This window comes from Rhea pennata, chromosome 4 (assembly GCF_028389875.1).
Source record: "Rhea pennata isolate bPtePen1 chromosome 4, bPtePen1.pri, whole genome shotgun sequence".
Classification (NCBI taxonomy): Eukaryota; Metazoa; Chordata; class Aves; order Rheiformes; family Rheidae; genus Rhea; species Rhea pennata.
The window spans coordinates 13,168,761-13,191,946 of record NC_084666.1 but is presented as its reverse complement, the minus strand read 5'-3'; the positions used below and the strand labels follow the sequence as shown (position 1 = coordinate 13,191,946).

At 38.6% G+C, this 23,186-nt stretch overlaps 1 protein-coding gene across 3 annotated transcripts in view; it reads right to left on the bottom strand.

Moving 5' to 3' along the window:
* Positions 1 to 23,186, bottom strand: part of PPP2R2C (protein phosphatase 2 regulatory subunit Bgamma) — a 196,779-nt gene that overhangs the window by 136,127 nt on the left and 37,466 nt on the right. The window contains exon 1 of one of the 3 annotated variants that reach the window (XM_062575323.1): positions 1,028 to 1,100. The exons of 1 other annotated variant lie outside the window; for it this stretch is intronic. In XM_062575323.1, the coding sequence (XP_062431307.1) occupies positions 1,028 to 1,097 (70 nt within the window). In that variant the 5' untranslated portion in view covers positions 1,098 to 1,100. Of the gene's footprint in view, positions 1 to 1,027; positions 1,101 to 23,186 lie in introns of those variants that run through there. One more of the 3 variants, XM_062575319.1, reaches the window with a different exon arrangement.

The window sequence follows — 23,186 nt, the reverse complement described above, 5'->3', positions numbered from 1 at the left end:
AAAAAAATGCAAATCATCAATAACCAAGAGAGCATCAGCTGATCACATTTCAGGATGCGGCATGGGAGTATTAAGTGACTGCACATTGATCAAATGACGACACAATCTGGAGACCGAGTCTCAAGTAGTATTGGTTGACCCTGTTGTTAAGAATGGTCCTATTATATAAGCCTATATTGAAGCACTGTTTCTGCTGCTGCAAAGTGCTGTTAAAAGTCTGCAAAGACAAATGCATTTGGAAAATCAACTATCTACATTTCCCCTGTTCAAACAATCAATCTTAAAATGGCCTGCTCTTATACCAACTTTCTGGCAATGAAATACAGAGTTCCTCAGTACCCGACCCAGCAATTTCACTTGGCTCAAGGTAAATTCTCTCAGCATATGGGTGTCACCTGTAGGAAAATCCTTTTTATGTAACAAACTACCAGCCATTGAATGGCTAAAGATGAAGGTACCTTTTCTTTCCTCTTTTACCTTGCACATTCATGGAGGATGGAAAGCAGGCAGCAGTATTTCAGAAGATTATGCATACATACTCCTTCTAAATGTATACGGGTCTCAAGGGAACAATCAACTCAGCAATTTCTGTGATGCTCAGGCTACAATTACCAAAACGAAATGCATAACCTTTATTACACCAGCAAACAGTTAACTTTACAGATTATTTCTCTCAGTTTAGTGCTTTCAAATCTTTTATCTCTTTTAAGTAATCAGCTGTTTCCAATCTTTCACACTGCAGCTTCTGTGCTTTCAATGCCAGGTGCTGCACACCTCCCTAGCACAAACTGATCACAATACAAGACCTTCTTTAGCCTCTATACAGGTTCATATGTTATGGTAGCATGACCAAATGCCTTTTGGTTTTATCAGCTCAAACAGATTGTGTTGTTGTATCACACAGAAAAACGCCTTTAAAGTCTTTCTATTAAAAAAATAGCAGCAACCCACCGCTCCAAACATGACAGTGCATTTTTGACACAGAGTATGCAATGTAAGAAGAGAATAACAAGAGTATTTCTGTTACCTTCAGTCACATAGTTGTGGTCTCGAAGAAAGCTGTGGTTAATTTTCCGTGTGTCCGTGTCCTCGCCCATTTACAGCAGGATTACTCAGCATGCCTATCCGCAGTGGACTGATAGCATCGGCAGAGGTCGTCACAAGAGCACCATCCATGCTGCCACTGCCTAGCAGAGGCGGGGAGCGCACTGGGCTACCGAGCGCAGCATAATGAGAGCGAGTGATGCAGCACAGATTTCGGGGGTGAATATCGGGGGGGGGGGGGGTGGGAGCAAGAAAATAAAAATGAAGGAAGGAAGAAAAAGAAGTAACGGGCAAAAGGAGGAGGGAGAAACAGCTCCAGTAAATTAAGAAAGCAAAAACCCTGCAGGGGGCTTGCGCGAAGGGAATACAGGCACTTCTCCCGCAGTTAAAGAATAACCCAATTGTTTAGTCAGGTACTCCTTAAACAAGCACCCACGCAGAGTCTCCTCCGAGTGCCTGCTGCTGGGGATCTTGCTGGCTGCGAGGAAAGCGGCAATCAGCGTACTGCAGCAAAAGCCGCCTGGAGAAGCTCTCTGCTTGCTGCTGCTGCTAGCGCTGTCATATGCCTCTGCTGCATCAGAGCAGGCCCCTCCCCGGCAGCCTCGCGCTGCCCAACCACGCAAGATCTGCATGTTGTAAAGCGAAAAATGAGACTGCAGGTAATTATTTTAGCTCTTCTGCTGGCAAGATGGGCAATGAAAAATTTAAGGGAGGGGATGCAGGAGGAAAAACTTCAAGCTGCTTAAATGGGTTTGCACTGACGCGTACTGTACGCTAAGGTGAAGATACAATTTTGTACTAGTCAATACTGTCATATGCAGTAAAAGCAATAGTCGTTCAATGTCAGCCTGAATAAATATTACAGAAATTGCCAAATATCTGCATACTAAAAAGGAATGGCTACAGATAAGGAAATCTTAGGAAAAAGTAAGATTAAGCTTTTAATTTTTGTCATAGTTTGTAGATAAAAGACAAACTACAAAGTACGAAAAAAATGGGGGCCAGAAAACAACCTCTGCAGCTTCACTGCACACGAAAGGAAAAGTGGACAAGGGCAATCTTTGCAGGTTATGGGATTTACCTTAAACCTACTATTTTCATTCACTATATTATCCCATGACCTTGAAAAAGCAACGTATTCTCAGAAATAGGAAAGCGCATGCAAATGAAAAACTACTCACTCACACTGTAAAATAAAGCTTGTTCTTTAGCCCAAGTGCTTAAAGTAAATGCAGTTACAATGGTTTGTATTGAAACAGAATTCTTTCAACTGAAAGAAGCAAGTTCCTTAGAATTTTAGTATCTATTCAATAAACTACATTTTTGCAAAAGTCATGTATTCTGAAAAAGTATAAGTGCTACTAAAGTACAAAATTTGAATAGAAAGCAAATGGCTGTGTACCAAAGCCACCATTACAGCAAGAAAAGGGAGTAAGTAATCACAGAACCAATTTAGAGAAGGATGGTGTTGCGGTTTCAGCACTGGAGTCAAACACCACCCAGGTATTCTGCAGGCATTCTGCACAGTCTGGAGGTAGTGGTGTAATTGAAACTTAGACATATGGTTTCTAGGGCTAAATTCAATTTCAAGTGTGCTGCTGTTACTGTTAAAGGGCTATATGGCTCTGGAAAAAGTGCAGAACTATGTAAAATCCTGGCTGTAATTACAATCCAGTGATAAACATCTAATTTCAGGATGAAGTAAGATCTGGGGGCAAAAGAGTGATAGCAATGGAATGACATTCTTCACTTCCTTGTGATGAAGCAATATGCAACAGAACTTCTTCAACTTGACATGCAAACATTATCAAATCTTCATGTTTGGGAAGGTGGGAAAGTAAAAGGAGATATATGATACTTACACCTGTATAGGACACTTTATTTATGTGCAGCAATGTACAAATGCTAGGGATGTTATTTCTGAATTTAGAGCATCAGCCAATACTGTGGCAGTGCCTGACAGACTGACACTGAAACGACATTGAGGAGCTCTAGTACAAACCATGCAATCAGCACAGCTGCTTTTCAGAAAAAAAAAAAAAAAAAGCGATTACTTCTTTTATCAGCGTTTTTCCTTAACTGCTAAATCAATTCCACACAAACCTTGCTACTTGGTCCTAGAAGCAAATACTCTTTTGCTTAAGGTAGTGGAACTACAGTTCACAAGAAATACAAGAGCATCTTAGCAGCCTGCACAGTGAACATCAACAAAGAAGCTGGCCCAACAGCTAGGATACAAACCCGTGTATGTCTGTACTGCACAGCACATCCCAGGTTAGCTCTAGCATCCCAGCACATCTTGTAACTATGTGGTAATCTCCTTTGCTGTGCTCTATGGCAGAAATGGCAGGAGGAGACAAGCAGTTTTAGTCTCTGGTGACTGAGCATAACCTTTGTGCTTGAGCAGTTTGATTCTCTAGCCTGGTAATGCCTTCCTCTCACGCTCAGAGCATCCTTGAGAGCCACAAAGGTTTTACTCAGTATCACCAGTATATTCAGTTACCCAGCTCATAGATCTCTGACTCCCTGAAGAGTATCAGTATTCATGAATTAGGCACATAATTTCCCCCAGCACCATCTGAAATGGCTGAAGAGCCTCAAAACGGGATTCATGCAAGATGGCAGGTTGAGCTAAAACTACTGGATTACACTGGAGTAAAGGTCTTGCATCTTGTCCATCTTAAAGGCGTAGATATTTATCTTCAGGCTACAGGCAGATAATTCAGAGCAAGAGATATACCCCTGAATTCTTTTCTCACTGTAGCGTTTCTATAACTTTGCATTTGAAAAGGCTTAACACTTTCCAGCGTTAATTTTGTCAAGACATCTTAGGTCAGAGTAAAGGGGCAGAAAAGGGCATGAGCTTTAGACCAATGATCAGCTCTGCATTCTAGCTCTCACTTCAGTTATTGTCTCTGTATTTCTTTCAAGGGCTTTTTAAACATAAAGAACAGCAAGAAAGAGTCTTAGAGAAGGCGTGAGCACCCTGATCTCCCTCTGCCTCCACCTAAATTTCCACACCCACAGATTTATAAAGCCATAGTATTGCAGAGTCCTTTGAAATACAATCTAGAGAGTACAAGTTCAGAGATGATTATTTTAGGCTCTAGCTCTCAAGAGAATCCAGGAACACCTAAAATGCACAAGTGTAACACAGAATTGTTAGCAAATACTTTAAAAATCCCCAAAATTCTGAAGCCAGAAGTTCGTAACTGCTAGAAGGTAGTCCAAAAGACCAGAATAACTAGGTTTTAATCAGAGCCTCATAGCAACTTCCTTTTTGCATGCTTCATCTTCCTCATTTATCCTTTGTGGGCCTCCTGCCAGCCCCAGGCCATATTTCAGCTCGCAGACTGCCTGCCCTATCCTCTTCAGCCAACTGCTGCCTTTTGCCCACTCTTGCTCTTGTACCTTCTGTCCCAAGCTCAAATTCTGCCAACTTCAGGATATCATCTCCTTCCCTTGAAACTAACATCATCAACTTTTCAAGGCTGTGCACCAAACCATTTCTCCTTTCCAGTTTGGAGGATGAGCTTGCCAGCAGCAACACCAAGCAAGGCAGGACCTGCTGCCTCATGAGCAGCAACATTTTCCTTAAGGAGATGCATGGCCTGGTACAGAGCTGGGGTAGATATAACATCCTACACTAAGGATTCAGTCCTTCCAGCTGGTTTGGGTGGACCCTCCTGAAGTCTATTACCAATTTCTATGCAGAGAGTCCATTTAATTTGGAAATTTCTGCCTGCTTGTTGGAAGCAAGTATGGCATAAATACTGAATCATGATGCTAGCTACAGTTCAGAAAGTAACTGTCAGAACATATAAATATAACAAAGGGGAAATAATACCTTCAATTTGACTAAAATAAGAAAGGAGGTCTTGTAAATACTGACATTTATTTTGTATAAAATAGAGCTGGTTTATTTTGCCCCTCTCTGCCACATTATCTTATCATCTTGGGTTTATTCTTGCAAAGGCAAAAGTGTTTGCAGGAGACGTACATTACATGTGCAATCCTGACTCCAGCAAAAAGTACAATGGAGAGCAAGTTAACAACCACCCATTTAACACTATGGTTAGACCAATCTGAGTCAAGGAGCCACTTCCCCTCAACATTTTTAGATACTGTGCAGGAGGCAGTCAAACCGTCCCCTTTTAGAAAACTAACCTAGATGCTTTTGTTAGGAACCTACGCTCCCTATATATTTAGCAAAGCTTCTAGAGGACAGTTCAGAGCATCCAAACTAGAAACCTCTCTTCCTCTGTTTTGTATAATGGATGTTCAACATCCTAACACAGGCACCCAAGCTGGATACACTGCCTTAGAGAACATGAATTCCTCTGTGGAGGTAACACCTAGACATACTTTTAGCTGCTTGTTCTGATTTCTGTGGATGAAATGTCACCTTGCAGGGCATTTGAGTCTGTAAGGGCTTTGATAAATGACACAGATGAATAAGTGTGTAGAAATAACTTACACCAACAAACAAACAGAAAATGAACATTTATTCCCCCCTCAAAAAAAAAAAAAAATAGAAAATTAATTACTGAAAATAAATCAACATTATTTTGATGTTGTGAAAACATTCAGAGTAGCCCTACAATGTCTGCAAAAAAAAACCCACTGAAAACACTGTTTTCTTTGCACATCCCTCTAAAATTTCAGTGACCAAGGCAGTTGCAATTTCTATAACCTGAGAGAACATTCCTGTCTCTCCACCTAAGTGCAGCAATTACTGACCTTTATTAGTCCCCAATAAGGTGAAATTTTAAAATTTCTGTACTCTGTCATACTGAGCTCCTCCTCTTCTTTCTTAGGTGTAATTTAAGTACTTAAAGAGTACTTCATTTTTTGTAGGAGCCAAGTAGACTTTTTTGGTGAACTGAAAATAATAACTCCAATCCAGAGATAATATTTTCCTCCCACCATTGGAATTAGAGAGATAACTTCCTAAGGCATCACATCTGGGTCAGATCAAGCTTAACTCATTCTTCCCACGTTTAAGTTTAAAAAAGTACTCATAAGGAGGAATGGAATGTGGGGAAAGCCTTTAACAAGAACTCTAGACATTATTCCCTGCATGTATGCAAATGCTTTCCCCAAGATTATGAGTCAAATCCTTACTCTGTGGCAAATATTAGTCCACTGACTTAAGTAGGTCAGTTCACATGAGAAAGATTAGCAGAATTCTGCTCTAAGTTGGTAGGACAACGCAAATTTCTGATATGACATTTGCTAATAAGTAGCCATGCTGTTTTAAAATGCTATTTATTATCTATTCCACTGATAATGTACATAATCTGATCTGACCAAATATCCAGGGCAGGGAGAGGAAGGAGGGAAAAAACCTTGAATCAAAATAGTCATTATTTGCACTTTCATAGTATCTAAAAGTCCTACTCATAAAGCAGGCCACAGATTGAGCCAAATACTTTTAAAATACAGAAATAAAAGTGTGTCCTATCCCAAAGAGATTACAAACAAACTTTGAAATAAAAAAGCGTAAGTACAGATCAGTCAGATATAAAAAACAAAAACAGGAAGTCAGTAATGAGGATGGAGTCCTGTTTACTAGCTTTTTTTTAAAAAAGAAGGTCATTAGACACTTTGTGGAGAGCACCAATAAACAAAACTTGATTGAAGAGGTTAAAATATAACCACGTAATAAGAATAGAGTGAATTCAGAAGTGAAGGGAGTAAGACTGTCAAGTAGGGCAAGAGCTTTTTTTTCCCCTCCTCTAATATGGAAAAGACTATGGGTACCAAAATGCCTTCTAAAGAGTGGAAGATGTTCACCTAACATGTCAGTGGAGAGAGAGAGGTAAGCAGGAGAGTAAAACAGCAGCATGAGACAGCTACAAATCCTGAGTTAGGGGACCACTGAGAAAACAGAGGAGTTAAAGAAACACAGCAAACAAAAACTGGTTATGAAATAGGAGGATAAAAACCTGATAGGACAGGCAGAAAAAGTAAGCTGAGCAGAGGGGGAAACCTGCATCTCACTTTGTCAGTTTTTGGGAGAAGGATCAGAGAGCGGGAAAAGTGAAGAAAGAAGGTAGGAAGGATGCAGAAATTGAAGCAGGAAGCAACAGACACCCTGAGGAAGAAATCAAAATCAGCAAAGATATAAATGGGATTGAGCATGTAAGATTTGGTAACCATGTAGCTTAGTTGGATGAATTAACAAATCAAAGAAGAGAACAAATTTTGGCTGAAGAAGTACAGATCATGTTTGCTCACTGCACTTCCATCAAGAAGCTATGCAGTACACGAGTGTGAAGAACTAGGTGTTAGAAGACATTTGGTCCTGAAGGCTTCTATACAAGAAAGACATGGAGCTACTGGAGAGAGTCCAGCGTAGGGCTACAAAGATGATCCGAGGGCTGGAGCATCTGCCCTATGAGGAACGGCTGCGAGAGCTGGGCCTCTTCAGCCTGGGGAAGAGAAGGCTGAGGGGGGATCTGATCAATGTGTACAAGTACCTGAAGGGAGGGTGTCAAGGGGATGGGGACAAACTCTTTTCAGTTGTCCCATGTGACAGGACAAGAGGCAATGGGCAGAAACTGACGCACAGGAAGTTCTGCCTGACCGTGAGGGGGAATTTCTTCCCTGTGAGAGTGACGGAGCACTGGAACAGGTTGCCCAGAGAGGTGATGGAGTCTCCTTCTCTGGAGATCTTCAAGGCCTGCCTGGACGCAACCCTGTCTACCATGCTGTAGGTGACCTTGCTGAGCGGGGAGGTTGGACTAGGTGATCTCCAGAGGTCCCTTCCAACCTTACTGATTCTATGATTCTGTATTTATAAATACCTGCTGAAGACATGGTCTTCCTATTTTGCTCCTGCAGAATGTTTTTATTCTTCTCTTAACTACATTCTCACAATCAGCTTCCATTTGGCATTGTTAGAAACCAATGTTAGGGTATAGCCTTTAATAATTTAAAAACTCTGTATCTGAAATAGAGCATCATCGGTTCTCCAAGTCTCCATTTTACTACTCCCTTTTACTACTCCCAAACTCACCAATTGATTGGAATTACAGCAATTAAGCTTTAGCAGTAATTGAAAGAAAAAGTGGTTGAATTCTTAAATATATTGTCTAACAAAACTTTTCACACAGAGATCACTCCATAGTTCATTCAGCAAGACACAACAGCTTTGAATCAAATTTGACTGAGGCACAGAACTTTGAATTCATTACTTTTAAAGGAAAAAAAAGGGGGGGGGTCAAAGCACTGCGATAGTAAAAATCCTTAAAACTTACACAAATTCTAACAAAAGTATATTATTTTAAAACATTATCTTAATTTGAATGTTTGTGTAGTCATCTGAGTTTTTACAATTGGCAGTACTTGCTTCTAAGCATATCTTAACAGTCGCAAAATGAGTGAAACTTAGTATCTATTTCGTCTTGAAATGGAATAGGCCAGTGCATAGAATTAGTCAGTTACAGAAAAATACAACAAAATATTTAGATAACCCTTTACATTTATATTTCATTGCAATTAAGTTTGTTCACCAGAAGAGAATATTTATGAGCCAGATGCTCATACATGAACATATCTTGTTCATGTACAGAGATGTAAAAAGCTTAGCTACTAACCAACCATTTAGGCATTAGCAAATTTGTAAGGCTTGTTATTTACTTAACAACCAGGAAAATAAGATTGTATAGTACTGTCATACTCTTGTTCAGAAACACTGAAGCTCAATGTCTGCCTTTCATTAAAAAAAAAAAAAAAAAAAAAAAAAAAAAAAAAAAGATACAACAGGAAGGAATTGCAATGTGATAAACAGCTACTCCTCCAGTCTTCTTCAACCCTATTCTCTATGAGAGAGAAGGGACTTGGAGCTCTGAGCTGCAGAAAAGCATTTTGCTAAAACAACAAATCCCCTCTCTCTCAGTTGGGGTAGGTATACTTCACTCTATTTAAGAATGCTACCCTAAAAATGTTTTCTCCTCCTTAAAACAAGTACCTATTTATCTGCTATTTCATCCGTTTTAGTACTGCTCTCCAGAACGAACATTCACTTTGGATCATACTCTCTCCTGTACCTGAGACTAGACCTACACTGGAAATCGCAGTACAAATACCCAAGCTAACTTTAAACTGTTTAGCCCTCATATCAAAGACTTCAGCACGAGCTAAAAACCTTGTAGGAAAGTTATCCCAGTGGTAATTAAAGCAAGAATCGTATAAATATCACTTATTTTGAAGACATTCAAGTATATCTGGTTACAGGATGCTTATCTGGCAAAGGAATTAATCTAATAGATTTACCTTTACTGCTATGACTGTCTCATAAATGACTCTTACCAGAGCTTGCCTTAAAAATAGAAACCCGTATTCTCCCACATATTTCTGAATGGCCATCTTTATGTTTCTTGTCCAACAGACAAATATAACATACTTTCCAGTATAGAGCACTGCTATGCAATTTCTTTCTTTTTTTTTTTTTTTTTTTTTTTTGACAGCTTAAGCAAAAGCAAACTGGTACTGCCAAAAGTTACATACAAAAAGAGCTAATAAAAGAAAAACTAAATCAATCATAAACCTCACAAAAGATACATCATTTTGTCTTATTCTAACACTTCTACAGTAACGCTATTTAGAATCTTTAAACTTATAACAATTTTGTATTTCAATACATGCTCTTCAATTACTGTATATTAAATTGAAAATATAATATTATAAATGACAGTGTAGCCCAATAAGATTGGAAAACCTAATGGCTACTGTTATAATTGGAAAATCTCATATTATTCACAAAGGGGAAGCATCTAACACACTACCTGTATTAAACCTAAAAATAACACCAGCTCAGAAGAAATAATTTATTTTTAGCCTATATACTCTAGACGCAGAATAAAACTAATGCCTCCCAGCACTTGGAGATTTTAGAAAGCAAGCAATTAAGAACTATTATCAAGTAATTTAAATTACAGAAGCAAACTTTCCCCTGCTTCCTTCCCCCTCTCTGTTCCAGTGAGCATTTCATAAGGATCCTTGGCAGAGCCAGTGCCACTTAAAGGTTTGCAGAAAGCCAGAGCATAGGATGAACTAAATCCATCCCATGTTCATAGTTTGTCATATAGCAACCAGCAGTTTTTCTCTTCCAATTTGCCATGTGGTGGTTGTAATGGTGAAGCTAGTCAATACACAGAGCTCTATGCCTCACTCCCTGATCTTTTCTACATTGGTAGGACAAGCCAGGACACCGGGATGCAATGGCTCCTGCAAGAAGCCCACCCCAGAAACAGCCAGAACAGTCTCCCTTAGCTGTGACATCCCTAGGACTCTAGAACTGCCCTCTGTGATACAAGCTGCTTGCAGGTGTCCCTGTTAGAGAAAGGAAGAAATTGGAAAGTTGAGCAGTTTCATATCTACCGGCTTAAGTTAAGTCAGAGCAAGCCTGTAGTGGAAGAGCATCAGTTACAGGCAGAAGTCATAGTAGTGCTGCAAGGAGAAAGTGTGCAGAAGGGCTCAAATCCTGTGAACTTGTAACTTTGGATAGTGCTGAGGACACTACATCAGATACAGGAACTGCTGTACCCCCAGCATTTTAGTGATTTAAAATCGTATCTAAATCCAGGCTAGCAATCTAAGAGCTACCGAGTGCAAAGAACCAGGTAACAACAGCGTGAAAAAAATTACAATCCACACTAATGGTATGAGTTCTGCATACTATACAGGCAATTTTTCATTTGTCAAATTTCAGAATAGCATAATGGATGCCAGTAGGATCTAGATTCAGCTAGAGAGATGGAAAGCAAGGTTGCAAAATGACACAGAAAGAAAAAAAGCAGAAAGAACTGGCAAGATGCCTAAAGGACAAGCTGGAAGTTTTCCCAACACTTATTAATTTGGAGATTAAGCCTATTAACTGACTGCCTCAGGAATGGGAAGTGTGGTCCAAAGGAAAGAGCACAGAACTGGGAATCAAAGACCAAGAATTAAATCCTGCTGGGAGGCTTTAGCCAGGTCGTTTTCTTTCTCCATGCCTCTTTTCCACTCTTCCATTGTCTTGTCTATTTAAACCAAAAATTACATGGGCATAAACACTGTCTTCCCACTACAGTCACAAAACAGAGACTGATGCAGACCCCTGAGAAATGCTGATACTTATGAGACTCTGTTCCCCAGCTAATAAAGCTCACCTGTTCTCAGAACAAGCTTCATTGTCTTCAAAGGTGTGAGGCACACCACCTACTCCACAGCAAACAGCACCAGAAAAAAAAAAAAAGGATGCTTAAACAGTAGCCTAAGGTTTCAAGATGAGTCTCGTAATTAGAAAATCGTATGTGGAGACCTGTCACTGACAGCGCCTATCCATGTTCCAAGGAAGCCAAGCACACCAATGGAGAGGCAAGACATAACATGGTAGCCTGAGCAGGAAGGATGGTTTGGGGACAAACATTTAAATGTTTGCTTCCAGCAATAAATAAATGCTTCCAGCTTAGCCTTTATTTTCAGAGGTTACTCCACTCCCAGCAATTTCTTAAATGGAAATAAAAATCTTCCAAAAGAGAAGCAAGATGTTAGTTTGGGTATTATTGTGTTAACTGGTGAAAAGTGAGTATTATTCATTTTGCAATTTAGTTTAGTTTTATAAATACTTTATATCCATGTTCATCATCTTATATATTTACGGTATCATTTACATTCTGCCTCCTACCTGATATGCGAGACATAGTGTAGCTCCTTAGCACTGCTTGGTATATGGGACGCCTTCTCTTTCAAGTGATAGCTGGGATAGTATCCTTTTGCTGAATTAGCCTACAATGTCAGCACTTCAGTACCATGTCCTACTGCTGTACAGAAGAGAAAAGCTGTTGAAATTTAGGCTTCTGCATATAATCCTATACATCCATGATGCACGTGTTTTATTCAAGCTAACATAGTTATGCCCTTATATCTACGCACAAAGCAAAAATCTGTATGTGCTATTTAAAAATGATGAACCTGCAAAGCAGCAATAGGTCCTAAGATGCTGGCTAAAATCCTATTGCAAGAGCTGAAAATCATGAAGAAAAGATGGTTCAGTGGCTTTTTATGATGAAGGGAGCACAGGCACCACAGCATGGTCACACTGTCACAGCCATGGGCCATGGCAGCTGATCTGCCCACTGCCTCCTCTGAAAGCCACCCAGCATGCCACCACAAACGGTTCCAGCTAGACCTACACACCCCAACGTTCCCACAGCCAGGCAACACGACAGTTGCAGAACTGACTTAATCCTCTAAGGCGACAAGATCCATGTCCCCAAAAGCTCTGTAGGCATCAGGCATTATGAGAAGCCAGCTGAGACTGGAAGCTTGAAAAGGAACTGAGAGAGGACCTACAAATACATACACAGCATGAAATAATGACAAAATTGTGACCTAAAGACATGGACAATCAAAAGAAATGACATGACAATACACAGATCAGAAAGTGGCAGGGATGTGAGCAGTGGCAGAATCCCTAAAACTTTGAAAATGAAGACAGGGATATGGGCATATTTGTGTGAAAAAGAAAACAGGAAGAAGAGGCAACCTAGTGAGCGCAGCATTCAAACCCATATTCAGGGAAGCGCATACGTACTTCCTGAACAGGAATGGAGCTGAACTCATCTGCTAGCAGCAACCTGTGTGGTGAGGTTATAGGACACACAAAACAGTGGGACCAAAGTTTCTAAAACAGGCTTCCAAAATCAGCATTCTGAAAGAATTAAATTGATGAGATTCAAAAACCTGGGAAAGATGGAGCTTTTGGTAGAACATCCAGAACATTGCTGCTATTTTAAAAGCAAAAATGAAGAGCTGGCAGTTAATGTTTGAAGATATCAAAAAACGTAAAAGACACAAACTTTCTGTACAAGACGAGAGGAAAGAAAGGAATTTCTTTTAAATAATATGATCAGTTACAAAACATCAGATACTGGCAGAGAATTTGTAGCATCTCAAAAATACTTTTGAGAGTTAAGCGATAATTACAAATAAAATGAAATTAGGAAATTGTATTAGCTTCCATATTAAGAAGCAAACCATAGCCACTCTTCCCCGCATTTTGCTAATTCAGAACTCAGTATTTCAGGAACATTCCTGGCACGTGGTAAGTCTATTAAACTAAATCAATATGTAGGATCATTTATTACTCCCTTTGCATTCAAGACACAGCCACACAAAGACAACATTGAAAGGAACTTAGCCCAGAAGACTGTGCTTTTCATAGAACTATGGAGAAATGACATGATACATTTCCTGACATTTATCCTGACTCCTTCTTTACACTGTGTATTTAATTCAGATAGATAGACTGCATTTTGCTCTCCAGCATTACTTTACACCACTATAAGCAGTTACATATTTCTCTGCTCTACAATAGCTAGGGAGGAATGGAAAAATGAACTGACTCATGTTTATCGTTTAGATTTTATTAAAAAATAAAATGGCCTACATAAAGCTCTACATGTCACCACTAAATTTTATTTCATTTTAAAATAAAACAGGTAACATAACACTGTGCAGAGTCCTCCTTTCTTGCAATACAAATTGAATTCCTGTAACCCAGCCTCCTGCAACAGCCCCGAAGAGCAGAGCAATTCCAGAGCACCTGCAGATCCCAGTGCTTCTGGGCCAGTGAGAGAGAACTGCAGCAGAAGCAAAAAGCCATTATAGAAAATAATCCAGCAATAAATTTTTCTTGTAAATGAAATTTACTGCAACAGTTTCGGTATACCCTCAAGAAAGAAGCAATCTCTTAAACAGAAAGGTCCCATATTGTATCAATACAAAGATTTCATTATTAGTTTTTCATCCAGATCATCCAAATATTTACATTACAGTAGCGTCTAAAGTATAGGAACAAATGTTGCACTTGCTGTAGGAGCTGCAATTTATGAAAATATTACTTACCCAGAAAAATAAAAGCTAAAAATAAAATCAAGCTATTAAAAGCAAATAAAAACTAATAGAAAACATAGATAACAAGCATTCAGTGGAATGGAGAAAATTCATTTGTATGCAGAAATGTAAAAGGAAAGCTAACATTGAATGAAAAAAAATTGCAAGTCAGGCTAAACCCTACATTTTAAGAGGGTTTCACATAATGAAACACAATACTACATTGCAGTAAACAAGCAAATGCACCTAAATGTAGTGTTCCACTTCTGGCCATTCTCAAACCAAAAGCGTAAATCAAAATTCTCAGGAAGAATAAATGATTTGTTAGAAAGAATTAAAAGAAATTGAATTGAAAGAAAGAATTAAAAGAAGCTTACTCCCTCCTTACAGGAGTAAGTTTAAAGGGATGTAAGCACAAACATCAAGAAGAAAGATTAATCTTTTATTGTGGCTCAAGAAATAGTAAGTACGAATTAAATAAAGGAAAATAAAGGCTGCCTACTTCAAAATATACTGACAGAGAAAGACATAACTGGAAAGTTATTAACTGAGTTTGCAAGTCAGAGGACTATGTACCTACAAATCAGATGTTGCAAGAAGACAGTCAAGGCATCCAACCCCAAGGAGAATCCTGAAACACTGGGTGAAGTGCCTAGCATGTAAACTACAAACCGGTCTGCCAACTCAGCAGGGTTGAGCACTTGCTGACCTGAGATCTGAAGGCTGAATATGAACCCACTGCTAAAGGTAGGCATCACTAAATATCCTCTGAAAAGCTGGTAGACAGTTTTTGTTTTATTATGTAATAGTTTGTGTTTTAGATGAGCTATCAACAAGAAATGTGGTATCATTTCCTTCTCAGTCTAAAAGAACTAAATTCTGGGTATAGATATTTACCACATCACTTGCTGAAGTTCACCAGGAGGCATCAAAAAATTTGGAGGAATTGTGGAACCAGGATTTGTGGAACCAGAAACAGTCCAAATTAAAAAGAAGAAAATTCTGTCATAGTGATTGAGAAGCTCACCTTAGGGAGGGAAATTTTGATCTCTACTCTGTTGGCAGGATTAGTTCCAAGTTTTTACGTTTCTTGATAATTTCTGAACGTAAGAGAAAAACAGTTATGCAAGTAGAATCTGGAACCACAGCTACATGCAACAGTGTGTAAGAGGAATCCAAATTGGCAAACATTGTTCCAGCTTTATTACAGAAGAAGGGAACAGGAGGCTTGAGTCAACACAAGCCAGAAGGCCTTAGCATAACCTGTTGGTGCAAGGGAAAGGGCTGCTAAGGAAAACCAAGCCCTAGCATGTCACTGAACACTTTAATAAAATTGGAGGTGGCGTGGTTCCTGCTCAGTGATAAAATTTTTGCTGAACCCCGCAAAACTGTATGTAACTTACTTGTAGCAAGACAGCGACTGACCCAGTTGCAGAGCAAACATAACTGCTGGGCTTTAAAATATCTATAGACTGTAACAAAATGAGCTAACTTCAACTAATGAACTGCTGAACCAGCACAATGGAAAGAACAGAACATAGATAAAGTAATGCAATAATGGTATGCTTAAGACAACTGTAAGTGAAAGAAAATGGAACAATGTTTCTAAGTTTTGAGGAACAACACACCAGGGCGGGGCGAGGAAGACCATCTGCAAGACACAGACACCATGTAGTAGAGGGGTCTTGTGTAAGGGTTAGAACGTAAGCGTCGAGAGTAAAGTGTCTGTCCTAACCCTAAGATTATATTTGCTAATGTCTGTATGTTACACTTCCTACCCGTTTCACTTACGTAATCCCCTTAGTTATAGAACTGCTGGGTCAGTATCTCCACTGCCACGCTTTCCTCGCCGTTATCTCATTGCTAGGATTGCCTGCAATCCCTAGTTATGTTGCCTATCCTATAGTTAAGGACCACCGATTCGTAGCTATCGTTGCTGTGCTTTGTACACAAATGCTACCAATCAATACAAGCTATTAAAAACATACATACTTCTTTGTATAATTTGTCTCCTTCCTCATCAGGTAATACTGTTGCACATTCCCTCCACGCAAGTCAGCCCACACTAACACAGTGTTAGAAGCAAAATAAACACAGAATGCAATCGCATTTTCTGTTTGGCTAAATATGGCATGCATGCAAGAAATGTGCTAAGCCAGGATTGAGCTCCCAGGGTAATTCCCTACTTAGTTTCAGAAACTCAGGCAAGCTTCGGTATAACCTCGGCATTTAGCAGCTCAGGTCAGGCTATTCCAGGGTTCAGGATTTCAAAAATACTACTGTTCATGATTTTTCCAGGTCATGAGGTAAGCAATCTAGCTACTTCTACAAAAAGGTAAGCAATGAGCTTGATTACATATATTTATCACTATTTGTGCTAAAGCACATAGCTAAGCCCTATTTAAGATCTTGACATAACACCTCATTCTCAGGTCAGTTAAGTGCTTTTAAAAATTTTAACCAGATGCTATTAGATAATGGAAAGTCCTTAAAATAAAATGTGACAGAAATATCTTTTGTATGTATTTTGCATCGTTCTATTTAAAAAAAATCTAATCTAAATGTTTTTTTTGTAACACAGTCAGTACTGTAACTTCTATGACTCCTTTAGACACTAATTAAGTTTGGCTTCTTAATTATTCAGTTTAATATATAATAAACCAGGAAGATTTATCTTTCATTTGAACCAATGTAATTGGTGGAAATAAGCATTTCAAGCTCATTAAAAACTAAGTGCATAAACCAGTAATTTAATATATTGCCATTTTCAGAGAAAGTACTGTAAACTACATATATGCCGGTAAGTAAAGTAGCAGTCACAAGGGATGTTTAACCTGTAAGCTTATTTGAAGTTCTTTAATAATACTGTGGCTAATATTACCTGAGCAAATCACTTTCTACAGGCCTGCCATTCACTAGTTAGTTACTTACCACGACAGAGAAGCTGAGAACTTAGAGGCTTCATCTCTCCTTAATATTTATACAATAACACTTAAAAATAAAGTCATGTTCACCTCTTTCAGCTGAACGGAATTGAGATTTAGCTTCAAGGCCATGGGGAGAAAGAATCTTTTAAAATCCCTGTGCGGCCCAGCAGCTTGTTACTCAGCAACAGCTAGACATCAACCACACAGGCTGAAGCTGAAAGCTAACTGAAACTGCTTTTTTCCAATCCAAACACACACTGACTTCAGGTATCAGCCATATTCATCCCGTATGTTCCACTAAAACGACTGGTTTTAAGCATGGAGATTTTTGATAATAAGCACATTTTCAGGTTATTCCATTCTACTGAAGTGTCCTCTGTACGCTCCCCAGAAAGTTTTTCTCTCCTTGCAGCACTACCCCAGAACCACTGGTTAAAGGTCTAATACTCTACTAATCCTAAATCTCTCATTGCTATTTCCTGGGGGTCCCCTAAGCGCAACTCCTCCATCCGTGCTCTGGAAGCATCACTCTTGACATTTGCTGCAACAAAGATTTTAAAAGATTTCAATTTTCTGGAAGCGATTTCCTATAGCCAAGTCCCCTGTATCTCAAACTTCTGAAAGAACTCCATTTTTTTGATAGAAACACCTTTTCTGCATGAAACAATGATCACTGCAATGAGTCTGTACTCTGAGCAAAAGAATTGCAGCATTTCACCATTTCAAATTGCAGCATTTTGTTGGAACATAAATCAGTTTTCATACGGAAAAAGCATAGGAAGAACCTAGAATTTTCATATTTTGCCATGTTGTGCAAATCTTCCAAGACAGAAATAATCCAGAATCAAATGTAAATGCATGTTCAATTTGGGTTAACATGTTAATGATATTTCAGAGAGTATGGAAATGAATGTAAGACGAGAAGTCAGCATCAATCCAAAGCAGCTAGTGGAAGTATCTTCCATCCTTGAGATGACAGTGATCAGAGAGCGGAGGAAGCAAGCAGGAAAATACCTGCTGTAGGCAAACAGACGGCAGTCCATTCACAGTTTCCAACACCAGCCAAGAGGTCGCCAGTACATCCAGAAAACAGTCTGACAGCAGCACCGCTGACAGAAGAGGGAAAATCCCCTATTCCTGGGAAATAACTGCTGTTATCACTATTATAGCACAAAAATAAAAAATATGTAGAATAATGACTGTAAGAACAATATGGCTAATGGAAAATTTGTTGTTTGAAGCGAGGAAAATCATTAGCAGTATTCCTCAGTAGTATGAGAGCTTTTCTATACCCCTGCCAGATTTCTAGTCAATTGTTGGAAAAAACGAGATCAGAGCTAATATAAATCATATCATATTCTAGGGATACCTTATTAGGATTATATTTACATTTCACAATCTTCTTTGAGATCTGATCATACCAGCAATTGTTACTGCTTGAATTTCTCTAAGTCTATAAATTCATTAAGACTTTATGATGGCATCACCCATATACTGCAATCTAAACTCATGAAATAGTGAGGGCATTCAATTGTAACCAAAATCAAATGAGAAGATAACTAAAAAAATATCAAAGAGCAGAAAATATTCATTAAGAAAAGAGTTTTTAGCAGTGTTTGTCCTTGAAGCACAGTGGACAGCACACGCAGGAAATTTTGACATTTTCAAGTTATAGGATGATCCATAATTTCTTCTATACTGTTACAAACTTGCCTTACCTTTCAACATCGCCAGTCCCCAAAACCAGCATCATGCAGTGGTGAGGGGGTACACTGCAGAGCTTTTGAAGAAACCTCAAGTTTTTGCCAAATTAAAAAGAGTGAAGTGGAAAGCTCCCAGTTGTTCATTGGAATACACTGCATTTGTCCAGTAACTCTAAGATCACCTTGTTACAAAAATAAAAGAACAGGTAAACATTTGACGGTGACGTCTGAAATAGTTACAAAAGAATAAAAAGGGAATTCAAAAAATACAATACTACATTACATTTCACAGTTCTCCCTCAGTTGTTTTAACACCACACGCAATTTGTGAAGATCGTAAATTTGTCCCAGTCTCCAGCTGCTTTGCCATAAGGCTTGTCCATGGCTGCATACATCGCTATGGGTCTGCCTCCTAAGAAGGCTGGCGCAGAGAAAGTAGGTGCAGAGCTGATCAGGGCCGTCTGGTCACCTGGTCTCCTCCTCAGGGTGGTGGCTGCATGTTCACCTGTGGACATCACAAGGATCACATGCTCTCCTCTCATCTCTGACCTAGCTTTTGGTGTCCTCCCCACTCCCCAGCTTTTCTTACCTGCCATTTCTGCTGCACCCCTGAATTTGCACACTCCTTCAGCATTAGGATGATTTTGCTTGTTTGTATCTCTCTTACAACACCATTAGAACTACTGCTAAAACCTTTTAAGTCACTTACATTGAGAAATACAAGTTGAAAGAGTGATTCTTTAAATACTGTGGTCACCAGTGGTAGAGGTTCTCCCATTAATGAAATATCTCATTCGCTTCTACTTTTTTTTATAGGCAAGAGCTGATTCACATCCAGCGAGACTTCAAACATTAATTCTAACTTTGCCTGTCTTTTGTTTCTTTGCAAGACACTGCAACTGTTTACATTCAATATAAATCAAATCTATTGCATGTGAAATCCAGACTCTGCAGACTCTGTAGGTAACATAGGGTTACAGGTTAAAAAACATTGACACCATGACAAATTGCTGTAATTTGAAGAATAATCTGAAATCCTGCTGGGACACAATTGAGTCTGTGAGCCTCATTGTTAATGATAATAAAAGCTGACACAGTAAAAATGATAAAATTAAAGAGAACACCCAGTAATGTAAGTACCTTCAACATATGACATTGACGATCTAGTTACGAGGGCTGGTAAAAACCTCATCAGCAAATAACTTAATGTTCCATTTCCTGTTCAAGGAAACGCTGTTAAGTTCATGGAAATGCAATCACTAAGTGCATTTGTCTTTTCTTGCTTACATGTTATTTGTTTGTCATCTGACATATTTTAGAAACATTTAGCTTCCAGTAATGCAATGTCATAACTCTACTCTTCGATTAGTTCACCTCCATGTACTAAAAGATAAAACCTGTATTTTTTAAATGCATTGCACCCATGATACCTCTGTCTATGTCTCTGACATACCATAAACCAGCTGGCAACATAAAATATAAATTGGCTAGATATAAGAACAGATGAATCACTAATTACTTGCTCTGTACCAAAATAAAAGAGCCCAATTTTACAGTATTCAATGGGATGTGAACTAGTACTAAAACTTACATATTTAAATATAAAAACCTTGATGATCATTATTTGAAAAACAGATATATATATTGCCCAGCAGTTAAAACTATACAAAAATACTCATGTTCTGCAGTTCATGTTAAAAATCACATAAATCCCCAAAATAAACAGGATTCTTAAATCTCTTCTTTCTGATGGTACAGCCAAGGGTGCTTTTCCATCAAAAAATGTCTGGATAAAGAAAAATGAATACAGCAGGGAAACAGGTAGTTTAGCAAAAGCTAAGAAACCACTTAGATTTGCTTTAGAAGTGTAGGAAGACTCAGATCCATCCTTTGGATTGAATTCTATGATAAAGTCTAAAACAGTAACACAACTGACACTGGCTTGCTTCCAAACCCTTTCCAGTTTAATCCCTAAAATAAGCACTCAAAATTGAAGATTGCAAGGTTAAAAAACACTATGTCTTTATTCATAATTAGCAGCTAACTGCTACTGCTACCCTTTCTTATCTTATAGAAAATGAATGCAATTGATCTGCTTTTGAATAGCAAATTGCATTTACAATTATTTCCAGTTTTTATACCACTGAAAGCTACACATGGGGATCCAAAGCTGTTTATTCAGCCTGTCATCCTCATAACACAGTGGATTCACAAGGTAACGACTGTTACACTGAATATCCAGTATGCTTTGACAAACTTGTGTTGCGCATGTAAGTATCTATAGTTTGATAATACCGCTCATCAGATAAGTTTTGGAATTTCTACTAACTCATTCTCATAAGCTAGCTTGTCATAAAATCTCTTCTTCCTCTACTCCTCGCTACATCCAGCAGCTTCGTACTGACACCTGCCAAAGCAAGCACCCAGGCCAAGCCAATCAATTTGCTCCTTAAAAAAAGTCAGATTTTCTTTTGTTAGAGGTAGAGCCCTCATGAAACGAAACGCCTTCCAAGAGCCCCTTAACGGAACAGAAAAGGGAAATACTGCAGAGCAGCAGTACATGCAAATTAAGTTTGCATTCAGGTCACACAATTTAACCACATCACAGCAGATAAGGAAAAGCAGCATGAAGCCCTTCACTTGTTTTTTGAAAAGCATGTAGAAGACTAGTTATAAGACAACTTCATCAAAAGCAACGGGCCCCCAAGGTAGAGTCGATTGATTTGGTCATTTCTTCACCCAAAGCGCTGTCACTGATCTCTCTGGTGCCCAGGAGGCGTCTGTGAAGTGCTACAGACTCTCCATAAAGCTATTAAAGGTCTCCAGATCGACGTTCCAAGAGGAGTATTTCCTGTCTAACAATACTATCAGAAAAATCTCTACAGTCAAGTGCTGTGAATTGTAATCGAACCAACAATTAATTATAATCAAAATTGATTTTAGCTCTAAGCCCTATGGGATATGGTAAATGGATCTGGTTATTTGGTTTCTCTAAGAAAAAGGAAAGCATGTTACAATTTTAATTTTCAGTAGGAATATTCTAAATATAAATGTATTTAAAAACCTGTATCACAACAGAGCAATCCTAATTATACAAAGCTGGCAAGTTATTTTTTGTCTTACTTTTTACAACAGATTTTTGCAGCCCTGTATTCTCAGCTTTTTAATTGGTTTTCTATCAGTTTCAAACAGTACTTCATGCAGTAGGCAAACAAACTGGGGCTCCACACCAATGAACGATCTCAGCCCATTTCACATGGAGCTTCACAGATTTTGCGCAGAGTCCACTTCAGGCAGGCTGATCTTACATTTCCATCCAGCTTTCCCATGGAACTTTGATTATGTGAGACAGAGACCCTGCCTGCTTCGTTCTTACACAACGAGTGTCTGCTTGACCCGCTTAATTAGCGTTAACCACAAATCTCTAAAGTTCAAATTTTTTTCTGGGCACATCCCTAGCCCCTTGAAGAGAATCAAACACGGAAAATTGCAAGAGTGGCATAGCTTCATATGTCAGCATTATCATTGCTTTTTGAAAATTATATTTTTTTTTACTGAAGACATTATCATATGTAAAATTTGTAATTTTAACAAGCCCAGAAAACAACAAAAACAAACCAACTTTGCAACTCAGTCATACTACATGTTAAAGACATATCCAGCACACAGATGAAACAACTTCTACCAGCTCCTTTTAAGCACCAAATCATCATTTATGATAAAGGATGAAAAATAGATTTTAGAAAGTTGCACTGCATTTCCACTGTGTTAGTAATCATTGACAAGTCTGAAAAATGAAGCTAAAATAGATAATGCAAACGTACAACAATAAGAACCCTTTCTTTATTATAGGTTACTCTCATGAGTAACTCTGTATTTGCCATTATGACTTTAGGCCATTTCAAGAAAAGGGTCGGTCTTTACCACACTAACAGACTCTCTCAAATCCAGCCTTTCAACTTTGAAATATGATTTGAGATTAGTCATTAGAGAAAGACATATAACAAAGAAAAAAAATAGCTTAAAATGAAATAGCTTTTAAACCTTTTTCAAAAGTTGCACAAAGAATGGCTGAATACATTTGGTATTTTCCAAAGACGATTTAGAACAAACGAGCAATGGAAATACGACTTTCCGAATACGAGTACTCAGCCGTTACAGTGTTCACTGCAAAGGTGTAGAACTCGAGACAAATTTAGATCTTACAACCACCTCAATGACTAGTTTGAACCCAGATTCACAATTACCGTTAGGAATTTCTAGAGCAAAAAAGACAACAGAGCAAACCATGACACGGCTTTTTCAGATGCCTGCGCAGACAGTTTTCTGGCAGCTATAAAATACTAACAGCTTAACATAAGAACACAAAAGTTATTCTCCTTTCTTAACGCAAATGCTCAGTTTAAGAAAGCAGCTGCCTCTAGGTTTCAAAGCAAGTCTAAAGGTTCAAAGCCTAAAGGCCAAGACTCCCCGCTTATTCATCTTTGGAATATCCTTTGCTCAGAGCTACTTAAAAGGACAAAAGATGCAGAATCTAAGTGTAAATAAATATATAACATAGATGATTACTGAAAGGGCAGACAGGACATTGAACCTACTAATACGGTTTGTAAAGCAACTTTAATAA